We start from the raw sequence: 12924 nt of genomic DNA, 5'->3' as shown, positions 1-12924 counted from the left end.
TAATGCAGCAACTCTACCGCTGTGCCACTCGCAATAATGTTCTACCCAACGTTTATCGAGCTCAAATTATATACCTGCGAGTGTTGCTGCAAATGGTTGCATTGGCTCAAATGGACATTTTCGTCGTCCCTTCTCCACGCCTGTGATTCTGTTCTCTGTGTTATCCACAGGACCAAAGACCTTCTGAAATACAATGTCGAACAGGGTTGACCATTAGGGTCCGATCAAAGGGCAGAGTACAAATCAAAAGAGACGCACGCACACATCAAGCGATTTTTAATTTCCTGGGCATGTCGGTTTGTCAGTAGCACCATGACAAGTTGCGGTTTGACTGTCTGGCACACCTGCCAATTTAGGTGTCATCTGCCAAGTTTACTGCTCGCTCCCGGAGAGCAGTGTGCCGGGACACTCCGGAGAGCAGAGTGCCGGGACACTCCAGAGAGCAGTGTACCTGGACACTCCGGACAGCAGAGTGCCGGGACACTCCGGACAGCAGTGTGCCGGGATACTCCGGACAGCAGTGTGCCGGGATACTCCGGACAGCAGAGTGCCGGGATACTCCGGAGAGCAGAGTGCCGGGACACTCCGGACAGCAGAGTGCCGGGATACTCCGGAGAGCAGAGTGCAGGGACACTCCGGACAGCAGTGTGCCGGGACACTCCAGACAGCAGTGTGCAATTTCACTCCGGACAGCAGTGTACTGGGATACTCCGGACAGCAGTGTACTGGGATACTCCGGACAGCAGTGTACTGGGATACTCCGGACAGCAGGGGGCCGACAGGACCGTCACAGTTTTTTTTAAACCAAAAATAAATTTGTTTAATGCAAGTGAAACAAATTATCTTCAATACTAAATACACTATTAAACAACCATGTCACAATCCTTGTCAGCGGTGCCCATCGGTCCCGGGAATCCCCCAGGGCACATGTGGACAGCGCGTTGTCCCTGTCTAACACCACCCGGGCACGGACGTAACTCCAGTAACTCCGGGCAGCCGGCTCGGGCAGAGCTCTCTTCCGCCTGGCACCGTGACTCGCGGATGGCCAGCTTGGCCAGGCCCAGGAGCAACCCAACCAGGACATCTTCAGCCCTACCCTCTCCCCTACGCACAGGGTGTCCAAAGATGAGTATGGTGGGTGTGAAGTGCAGCCTTTTTAGATATTGGAACAGGTGCTGCAGCCTCACACACTCCATATACACGTGGTACACAGACTCTTCCAGCCCGCAACAGTGGCAGGCGGCTGGCGAGTCTGTGAACCGCGAGAGAAACAGGTTGCAGGGGACTACTCAGTGCAATACCCGCCACCCCAGGTCCCCAATGTAGAGGGGCAGAATACCTCCGGAGAGAGACCCCCATTGTGGGTCGGGCAGAGGACGAGTCGGATCCCCGAGGCCGAGTCGGGTAACGAGGTTGGGGCGGCCCATGATCAGATCGGCGCCTCGAGGATGGGTCGGACGCCCGAACAGATTCGGGAGGAGGATGGAGCCTCGGGGTCAAGACGGGCTGAGGATGAGGTCGGGACGAGGTGGAACGGCTGCGTCACTGAGAACAAAGAGGGACCCGGCATGCGGGGGCCAACGAGAAACATAGAAAATAGATGCCGGAGTAGGCCATTCGGCCCTTTGAGCCAGCACTGTCATTCAATATGATCATGACTGATCATCTAAAATCAGTACCCCCATTCCTGCTTTTTCCCCATATCCCTTGATTCCGTTAGACCTAAGAGCTCAATCTAACTCTCTTTTGAAAACATCCAGTGAATTGGCCTCCACTTCCTTCTGTGGCAGAGAATTCCACAGATTCACTACTCTCTGGGTGAAAACTTTTTCCTCAGCTCAGTCCTAAATGGCCTACCCTTATTTTTACGGAGATACGGGGGACCCGACGTGGGGAGGGGATGAGAAGGGATGAGTACTTTGTGTTACTTTGTTGTCGCCTTTGTGGCGGTTCCTTTGCATACTAGACAAAGAATTTCAATGCACCTAGCTAGGTATAAGTGCCAGTGCCGGGCCAGTGGACGACATCGTCGGGAGCTCGCAGGTCACAGGTTGGTGACCTGTTCTTCCGGAGCTCCCGCAACAACAGCTGCGTCCGCGGGACTGGAGGGCGGCAGCTTCGACCACCCCGGGCCGCGGAGTTGAACCAGCCCGTTCTGGGAGCTTGGATTCAGCCGCGGGACTGACATTACTTACCATCACCCGGCGGGGTCACAACATCCGAAGCCTGGATCGCCTCGGCGCAGAGGGAGAATAAGAAGGGAAGAGACAAAGACTTAAGAGTTTTGCCTTCCATCACAGTGAGGAGGTGCCTGGTGAACTCACTGTGGTGGATGTTAATTTGAGTTTATTGTGTGTTTGTGTTATTTTTATTATATGTACGACTGCAGGCAACAAAATTTCTTTCAGACCGAAAGGTCTGAATGACAATAAAGGTGACTTTGACTTTGACAATAAAGTATCATCAGATACATGCCACAAATGTTTGTTTGTACGAGTTGGTAAGCTCACTGGGCTGGAAGCAACTCTGCTGCATCCAAGCTTGTTGCCTGTATCAAACCACAATTGCCCATCCAGTTTTATTCCTTTTCGTTTATGGTACAACTGAGTGGCCGGCTCCTTCTCATCAAATGTATTGGAGACCAACCACACATACACCAGGGGATATTATTCCATTTCGCAAGAAACAAAAACCATTACCGCAGCTTTTGTGCACTTGTTACTGACTGAAAGGAAATGTATTAACTTGGGCTGCAAACCACAGGAGCACTTTTTGCACGGGTTCATATATCATTAATGAAGGGCTACTTACGATATATGCGCAGTGGGGATCAAACGCGTAGGTTCCACAGGCAAAGACATGCGTCTCGTTCCACACCTCCATGATGCGAATGTAATTGTGGCATTTCCACTATTCCAGCCAAAACAAGAAAAGAAAACGGATGCCAGTTAACAATTTTGTAAATCAAATCAAAGAACAGGTAAAGTTGTGCATGAGTCTCATCCTGAGTCTTGATGCAAGGTTCATAGGGTCATAAGTGATAGAAACATAGGTGCAGGAGTAGGCCATTCTGATAAGGCTGAATTAAGTTAAAAAAAATAAAGAAGACATTAAATTGGTTCCTGGGCTATTTTACAACTTATATTTAGTCTCAAATTAGGCTTTTCTCCAGTAGATTAATACAGAAAGGCAAGTCTAGGCCTGCCTCAGGTTGCGGTGCATGGAGATAATAAATACTATAACATTTGTTTCCCAAGTGACGAGAGAGGAAGCAGAGAAGTAGCTAGATCTCTTTGATGTATTTGAGAGGTAAAATGTCTTACACCAAGTGTCCGATGTTTATGAGAGAGGAGGTGACGAGAGAGGAGAAGTTAGATTGATCTAAGGGATTTTAACAAATACCTTTGATGTATTTGAGAGGTAAAATGCCTTGCACCAAATGTCCGATGTTTATGAGAGAGGAAGTGACAGAGAGGAAACTAGATTCAAGGGGCAATACCAAATGGCCAATGTTTTTAATATATCTTGTACCGTGACAAAATGCCTTTGATGTGATGCATTCTGTAGAAACCTTTATTTTCCTGTACCTCTGACCATGACTAATGTCTGTGGAATGTGCTAAGGTGACAAAAAAACACTATAATACGATGTAATTCAGTTGTTCAGAGAAGTGGATGAGGACAGTGAAGTGTCCATATTGGTCATTTGACTAGAGTTCTCCCTACCATCGGCCGATAATAAGTAAAGTTTTGAACTGGTCTACCAAACGTTTGTGTTGTCTGTTTATTAAGAAGCGAACCTGTTAAGTTGTTATAAAAGTAACCTTTTTTCAATTCAGCCTTTCGAGCCTGCACAGCCATTCAATATGATCACGGCTGATCATCTAAAATCAGTACACCGTTCCTGCTTTTCCCCACATCCCTTGATTCCTTTAGCCCAAATAGCTAAATCTAACTCTCTCTTGAAAACATCCAGTGAATTGGCCTCCACTGCCTCCTGCGGCAGAGAATTCCACAGATTCACAACTTTCTGGGTGAAGAAATCTTTCCTCATATCAGTCCTAAATAATACTAATAATATATTTTATTGTCATTGCACATAAGATTTTGTTCGCTTCTTAATAAAGATTTGGTATGCAGCTTCCATCCGATGTCATAACTTAAATAACTAATAAAATTTAGATTTAGATACCCCGAGAACATGGTTTGTAAAAAGAACATTACAACAGTAAAATAGTCAAAACAGTTCAAACAGACTAAAGTGCAGGTGTTTCTATGCGACGTGACCATCCGAGGGAGACAGTCCATGGGGGTTGGGGGGGCACTCAGCAGGGCCAGTTCAGAGCCGCTATATCTCTGGGAATGAAGCTGTTCCTGAGTCTGGAGGTTCGGGCGTAGAAGGCCTTGTAACGTCTGCCGGAGGGAAGTAGTTCGAACAGTCCATTACAAGGGTGTGAGGAGTCTTTATGGATGCTGACGGCCTTCCTGAGGCACCGTGTGTGGTAGATGCCCTCCAAGGCTGGTAGCTGTGTCCCAATAATCTTCTGCGCTCTGTGGACAACGCGCTGAAGAGCTCTCCTCTCCGCCTCCGTGCAGCTGAGATACCACACAGAGATGCCATACGTTAATATGCTCTCTGTGGTGCAGCGGTAGAACGTTGTCAGCAGCTGTTGGGGCAGACCAGTCTTTTTTAATGTTCTCAGGAAGAACAGTCATTGCTGTGCCTTCTTGACCAGCGCGGCGGTGTTGGTGGACCATGTGAGGTCCTCTGAAATGTGCCCAGAAACTTAAAGCTCTCTCTCCACACTCTCTCCACACTGTCCCCGTAGATGGAGATTGGGGCGTATTCTCCATTATGGGACCTCCTGAAGTCATAAATCAGCTCCTTGGTCTTGGAGGTGTTTAGTGACAAGTTGTTACGTGCGCACCAGTCCGCCAGGTTCTGCACCTCCGCTCTGTATTTTGTTTCATCACCGTTGGTGATCAGCCCAATCACTGTTGTGTCGTCTGCAAACTTCACGATGGTGTTGGTGTCGAATGCAGGAACACAGTCGTGAGTGAAGAGGGAGTAGAGCATGGGGCTTAGTACACAGCCCTGTGGTGTACCGGTGCTCAGGGTGATAGTGGAGGACAGGTGCGGGCCCAGTCTCACTGCCTGCGGTCGCTCCGTCAGAAAATTCAGGACCCAATCGCATATCGGCGAGCTGAGGCCTAGCTGGTGGAGTTTGGTGGTGAGCTTGGTGGGGATGACCGTATTGAATGCAGAGCTATAGTCTATGAAGAGCATCCTCACGTACGTGCCCTGTCTTTCCAGGTGAGTCAGGACAGTGTGAAGAGCCAGAGAGATGGCATCCTCTGTTGATCTATTTGCCCTGTATGCAAATTGATGAGAGTCCAGTGAGGCAGGGATGCTGGATTTGATGTGGGAGAGGGCCAGCCTTTCAAAGCACTTCATGGGTATTGGAGTTAGGGCAACCGGGCGGTAGTTATTCAGGTTGGTGACATTAGACTATTTCGGCACCGGCACTATGGTGGCTGTTTTTAGGCACTTGGGGAACGTTGCCAGAGATAGAGACAGGTTGCGATGCGGGCTCGACGGGCTGAATGGCCTACCCCTTATTCATAAACTGTGACCCCCCCAACATCAGGAACATTAATCCTGCATCTAGCCTGTCCAATCCCTTGATAGTTTTATATGTTTCTATAAGATCCACTCTCATCCTAAATTCCAGTGAATACAAGCCCAGTCAACCCATTCTTTCATCATATGTCAGTCCCGGCATCCCGGGAATTAACCTGGTGAACCTACGCTGCACTTCCTCAATAGCAATAATGTCCTTCCTCAAATTAGGAGACCAAAATTGCACACAATACTCCAGGTGCGGTCTCACCAGGGCCATGTACAACTGCAGTAGGACCTCACATTTATTCACATTATACTGCATCCACATTATACTGCCTCTGTCATGCATGTGCCCACTCACCCAACCTATCCAAGTCATCCTGCAGCCCCACAGCATCCTCCTCACAGCTCACACTGCCACCCAGCTTTGTGTCATCCGCAAACTTGGAGATGTCACATTTAATTCCCTCTTCTAAATCGTTAATATATATTGTAACTAACTGGGGTCCCAGCACCGAGCTTGCGGCACCCCACTAGTCACTGCCTGCCATTCTGAAAAGGACCCGTTAATTCCTACTCTTTGCTTCCTGTCTGCCAACCAGTTCTCTATCCATGTCAATACCCTGCCCCCAATACCATGTGTTCTAATTTTGCCCACTAATATCTTGTGTGGGACCTTGTCAAAGGCTTTATGAAAATCCAGACACACCACATCCACTGGCTCTCCCTTATCCATTCTACTTGTGACATCCTCAAAAAATTCCAGAAGATTAGTCAAGCATGATTTCTCCTTCATAATACATAATAGCTCTTAGGGCTAAAGGAATCAAGGGATATGGGGAAAAGCAGGAACAGGGGTACTGATTTTAGATGATCAGCCATGGTCATATTAAATTGCGGTGCTGGCTCGAAGGGCTGAATGGCCTACTATTTTTCTAGGTTTCTATGATCTAGAGAAGGTAGAAAGATATAAAAAGCTGGAGTAACTCAACAGGTCAGACAGCGTCTCTAGAGAAAATAGGTGACATTTCTGGTCTCGAGTCTCCAGAGATGCTGTCTGACCTGCTGAGTTACTCCAGCTTTTTGTGTCTATCTTTGGTTTGAAACCAGCATCTGGAGTTCCTTCCTACACCAGAGAAAGTAGATTGTGTGCAGATGTTTGAGGGTAAATCCACATCTGGCATGCGGGTGTCTTTTGAGGACCAGTTAATGAGAGATCAGGATAGCATTCTCCCTGTGAGGGAGGCAACAGCTGCCTGCGGGGAAATCCACATCTGAGAGGTGGGAGTCTTTTAAGAGCCAGTTAACGAGAGTCGGAATCAGCACATTCCTACGAGGACGACAAATAACGATGGCAATGTTTGAGAGCCTGGATGACCTGAGATATGGTAAGCTTAGTCTACTTCCCCACAGCCATCAGGCTATTAAACTCGGCTCGGACAAAACTCTGAACATTAATAGCCCATTATCTGTTTATTTGCACTTTATCAGTTTATTTATTCATGTGTGTATATATTTATATAATGGTATATGGACACACTGATCTGTTCTGTAGTCATGCCTACTATGTTCTGTTGTGCTGAAGCAAAGCAAGAATATCATTGTCCTATCAGGGACACATGACAATAAACTCACTTGAATCTTAGAAACAGGAAGCATAGATAAAGTTTAGGAAGCTGAAATCAGACAACTTACATGGAGAGGACAGGTTTGGAGGGATATGCTGGCAGGTGGGACGAGTTTAGCTCGGACATGTTGGTCAGTGTGTGCAAGTTTGGCCAAAACCAGCACTGGTGAATCTGTGGAATTCATCGCCACAAAAGGCTGTGGAGGCCGGCAATGGATATTTTTAAGGCAGAGATGGATAGATTCGTGATTAGTACAGGTGTCAGGGATTATGGGAAGAAGGCAGGAGAATGGAGTTAGGAGGGAGAGATAGATCAGCCATAGAGTCAGTCATAGAGTGACACAGGCACTTCGGCCCAATTTGCCCATACCGGCCAACATGTCCCAGCTACACTTGTCCACCTTGGTTAATATCCCTCCAAAGCTGTTCTATCCATGTACCTATCCAACTCTTTCTTAAATGCTGGGATAGTCCTTGCCTCAACTACCTCCTCTGGCAGCATATTCCATACACCCACCACCCTTTGCGTGTAAATGTTACCCCTCAGATTCCTATTAAATCTTTTCCCCTTCACTTTAAACCTATATTCTTCGGTCCTTAATTCACCTACTCTGTGCAAAAGATTCTGTGCATCTACCCGATCTACAGTACCCTCCATAATGTTTGGGACAAAGACCCATCATTTATTTATTTGCCTCTGTACTCCACAATTTGAAATTTGTAATAGAAAAAATCACATGTGGTTAAAGTGCACATTGTTAGGTTTTATCAAAGGGTATTTTTATACATTTTGGTTTCACCATGTAGAAATTACAGCTGTGTTTATACATAGTCCCCCCATTTCAGGGCACCATAATGTTTGGGACACATGGCTTTGCAGGTGTTTGTAATTGCTCAGGTGTGTTTAAATGCCTCCTTAATGCAGGTAGAAGAGAGCTCTCAGCTCCTAGTCTTTCCTCCAGTCTTTCCATCACCTTTGGAAACTTTTATTGCTGTTTATCAACATGAGGACCAAAGTTGTGCCAATGAAAGTCAAAGACTGAGAAACACGAATAGAACTGTTAGAGACATCAGCCAAACCTTACGTTTACCAAAATCAACTGTTTAGAACATCATTGAGAAGAAAGAGAGCACTGGTGAGCTTACTAATCGCAAGGGGACTGACAGGCCAAGGAAGACCTCCACAGCTGATGACAGAAGAATTCTCTTTATAATAAAGAAAAATCCCCAAACACCTGTCCGACAGATCAGAAACACTCTTCAGGAGACAGGTGGATTTGTCAATGACCACTGTCCGCAGAAGGCTTCATGAACAGAAATACAGAGGCAAGATGCAAACCACCGGTTAGCTGCAAAAATAGGATGGCCGGGTTACAGTTTGCCAAGAAGTACTTAAAAGAGCAACCACAGTTCTGGAAAAAGGTCTTGTGGACAGATGAGATGAAGATTAACATATATCAGAGTGATGACAAGAGCAAAGTATGGAGGAGAGAAGGAACTGCCCAAGATTCAAAGCATACCGCCTCATCTGTGAAACACAGTGGTGGGGGTGTTATGGCCTGGGCTTGTATGACTGCTGAAGGTACTGGTTCACTTATCCTCATTGATGATACAACTGTTGAGGATGAGTGAACCAGTACCTTCATTGCCCCATTGACCTCGATTCCGTAACTATAATGTTACTTTGGTAATTTTGCTCATGAACCAACAGGAAGTTTAACCGCCAACGGAAAATGTTGTCACTTCGTGCAACATGCAACTTCAGTAGGTTGAAAGTGTCTGCCACCACCTTTGTTTTGGTTTAGTTTAGTTCATTGTCAAGTGTAAAGAGGTACAGTGAAAAGCTTTTGTCGCCTGCTATCCAGTCAGCAGAAAGACAATACATGATTACAATCGAGCCATTTACAGTGTATAGATACATGATAAGGGAAAAAGGGAATAACGCTTAATGCAAGGATAAACCAGCAAAATCCTGGCCTACCTTAATTCCACTAAGGACCTTAAATTATCCCGACTCCAGGCCGCTCCCGACGCCTACACTCCGCGACTCGACCGCCCGCAGACTCCGGGCCCCAACTCTGGCCCGCATCGCATCGCCTGCCCGAGTCCCGCGACACCCGCCATCTTGGCCACTAGGAGCGGCTTCCATACTCACCGGGACGCCGCCTTCACCGACCTCCACATCGATGCCGCCGCCGACCCTCACCTGCCGACCGATGACGCCCAGCCTCGCAGCTTCTACGGTAACTTGGACCCCCTCCCCATCGCCGATTCCTCCGACATCGCCGCCGGACCCGACCTACCCGGCATCGCCGCCGGACCGGGGCACCCTCAACATGGCCGCCGCAACGCACCCGATTCATCTCGCCGCCGACCCGCCGACCTTCCGCCCACCGGGACCACCCACGCATCGCCCGCGGACCCCGACTCAACCACTGCTGGACTCCGACCATCGGGTCCGTTGACCCGCGCCACTGGACTCCGACCATCGGGTCCGGTGACCCTTGACCCGCGCCACTGGACTCCGACCATCGGGTCCGGTGACCCGCGCCACTCCACCCCCCTCCAGCAACCCACAGCCGTCGCCTTACCTGGAGCCTGGACTCTCCACTGGGCCTGCAGCCTCCACGCTGCTTACTCCCACTCTCCTGGACTTAACTCCACTGGGTCCTAGCGCCCGTCTGCCCAGCCTTGCTAACCTCAGTGGCTGCTCCACTGACCCTCCCCCATCCCCCCCCAACCATGTCACCCCCGCTCTTCCCCACCTACATTACAGCCCTCTCTCCCCCCCATCCCCCCCCAACCATGTCACCCCCGCTCTTCCCCACCTACATTACAGCCCTCTCTCCCCCCCGCCCCCTGACCACCCACCACTCCTCCAACACCCACAACCCCCCCCCCCCCCCCCCCCCCACACATCGCCCCGTCCCCAGTCCACCCACCTGCCTTCCTCTGGCCCCAACTCCCACCCCGGCCGGGTGTTCACCATCCCCCCCGACCTCCCCCTCTCCCACACCCAACGGTCTGTCCTCAGCAGAGGTCTTACCTTTGTCCCCCTCCGTCCCCATCTCAATGAGTTCCGCGCCCACCATGACTTGGAGCGCTTCTACCGTCGTCTCCGCCTCACAGCGCACTTCCATGGGAAGGAGTCCTCGCCCCCCAATGATGACCCTTTTTCCCGTCTCCAACGCACCCCCTCCTCGTGGAACCCCTCTCATAAAGCCCCGGCTCTGGAACTCTTTATCCAGAACTGCCGCCGCGACGTCAACCGCCTCAACTTCTCCACTCCCCTGTCTCACTCTAATCTTTCCCCCTCTGAACGCACTGCCATTGAATCACTCCGCAAAAACCCAGATTGGGTCATCAAACCAGCCGACAAGGGAGGTGCCGTGGTAGTCTGGAGCTTCGATCTCTACAAAGCTGAGGCCACGCGCCAACTCTCGGACACCTCCTCCTACTTACCCTTGGACCATGACCCCACTGACGAGCACCAGGCCACCATTTCTAGCACCATCACCGACTTCATCAATTCCCACGCCCTGCCTGACCAAGCTTCCAACCTCATCGTTCCCCAGCCCCGCACGGCCCGTTTTTACCTTCTCCCCAAAATCCACAAACCCGGCTCTCCCGGCAGACCCATTGTCTCTGCTTGTTCGTGCCCCACCAAACTCATCTCCACATACCTTGACTCCATCCTATCCCCCTTGGTCAAATCCCTCCCCACCTATGTTCTAGACACCTCAGACACTCTCTGCCGCCTCCACGCATTCCACTCTCTGGGCCCTCACCCCCTCATCTTCACCATGGATGTCCGGTCACTCTACACCTCCATCCCCCACCAGGATGGCCTCGGAGCCCTCTGGTTCTTCCTCGACCAGAGGAGCAACCTATACCCAGCCACTGACACTCTCCTCCGCCTAGCGGAGTTGGTCCTCACCCTCAACAACTTTACATTTGACTCCTCCCATTTCCTCCAAACACAAGGCGTAGCTATGGGCACACGCATGGGCCCCAGCTACGCCTGCCTCTTTGTCGGGTACGTTGAACAATCCTTGTTCGAGATGTACTAGGGCCCCATCCCCGACCTCTACCTCCGTTACATTGACGACTGCTTTGGGGCCACCTCCTGCACCTACACACAACTGACTGACTTCATCCACTTCACCACCAACTTCCATCCGGCACTCCAATACACCTGGACCATTTCCGGCACTTCTCTACCATTCCTTGACCTCACCATCTCCATCGCAGGGGACAGACTCCTGACCGACATACATTACAAACCCACTGACTCACATGGCTATCTGGACTACTCGTCTTCCCAACCTGCCCCCTGTAAAGACTCCATCCCCTACTCCCAATTCCTCCGCCTACGCCGCATCTGTTCCCAGGATGAGACATTCCATAACAGGGCATCGGAAATGTCCTCGTTCTTCAGAGAACGGGGATTCCCCTCCGCCACCATAGATGAAGCTCACACCAGGGTCTCATCCATACCCCGTAACACTGCTCTCTCTCCCCATCCCCGCACTCGCAACAAGGGCAGAGTCCCTCTGGTCCTCACCTTTCACCCCACCAGCAGGCAAATACAACACATAATCCTCCGCCATTTCCGCCACCTCCAACGTGACCCCACCACTCGCCACATCTTCCCATCTCCCCCCATGTCTGCCTTCCGCAAAGACCGCTCCCTCCGCAACTCCCTCGTCAATTCTTCCCTTCCCTCCCGCACCACCCCCTCCCCGGGCACTTTCCGTTGCAACCGCAAGAAATGCAACACCTGTCCCTTCACCTCCCCCCTCGACTCCATTCAAGGACCCAAGCAGTCGTTCCAGGTGCGACAAAGGTTCACCTGTATCTCCTCCAACCTCATCTACTGCATCCGCTGCTCTAGATGTCAGCTGATTTACATCTGGGAGACTAAGCGGAGGTTGGGCGATCGTTTCGCCGAACACCTCCGCTCAGTCCGCAATAACCAACCTGACCTCCCGGTGGCTCAGCACTTCAACTCCCCCTCCCATTCCCAATCCGACCTCTCTGTCCTGGGTCTCCTCCATTGCCAGAGTGAGCAACAGCGGAAATTGGAGGAACAGCACCTCATATTCCGTCTGGGGACCTTGCGTCCGGATGGCATTAACATTGAATTCTCCCAATTTTGCTAGTCCTTGCTGTCTCCTCCCCTTCCTCAACCCTCTAGCTGTCTCCTCCCACCCTCCCATCGCCCGCCCTCGGGCTCCTCCTCCCCTTTTCCTTCCTTCTCCCCCCCACCTTCCATCAGTCTGAAGAAGGGTTTCGGCCCGAAACGTCGCCTATTTCCTTCGCTCCATAGATGCTGCTGTACCCGATGAGTTTCTCCAGCAGTTTTGTGTAAGTCCAATCAAGGATAGTCTGAAGATCACCATTGAGATAGATAGTAGCTGAGCTCTCTGGTTGTTGGTAGGATGATTCAGTTGCCTGATAATAGCTGGGAAGAAACTGTCACTGAATCTGGAGGTGTGCGTTTTCACACTTCTACACCTTCTGCCTGGTGGGAGAGGGGATTAGAGGGAGTGGCCAGGGTGCAACTGTTCCTTGATTATTCCTAGACTATTATCTAAATGGTGGCCGATAAGGAAAAGGGGAGATGCAATGAGACCTGGGTGTCGTGGTACACCAGTCATTGAAAGTAGGCATTC

At 50.3% G+C, this 12924-nt stretch overlaps 1 protein-coding gene across 2 annotated transcripts in view; it reads right to left on the bottom strand.

The window, feature by feature from the left end:
* Positions 1-12924, bottom strand: part of sema4f (ssemaphorin 4F) — a 146345-nt gene that overhangs the window by 61821 nt on the left and 71600 nt on the right. For both annotated transcript variants that reach the window (XM_033035806.1, XM_033035817.1), the window contains exons 4-5: positions 2812-2910; positions 75-183 (exon numbers count right to left, since the gene is read on the bottom strand). In XM_033035806.1, coding sequence (XP_032891697.1) covers positions 75-183; positions 2812-2910 — 208 coding nt within the window. The remainder of the gene's footprint in view (positions 1-74; positions 184-2811; positions 2911-12924) is intronic.

The sequence above is a fragment of the Amblyraja radiata genome, chromosome 1 (assembly GCF_010909765.2).
Source record: "Amblyraja radiata isolate CabotCenter1 chromosome 1, sAmbRad1.1.pri, whole genome shotgun sequence".
Lineage (NCBI taxonomy): Eukaryota > Metazoa > Chordata > Chondrichthyes > Rajiformes > Rajidae > Amblyraja > Amblyraja radiata.
The sequence above is the reverse complement of the archived record's forward strand: the minus strand, read 5'-3'. Positions and strand labels throughout refer to the sequence as shown.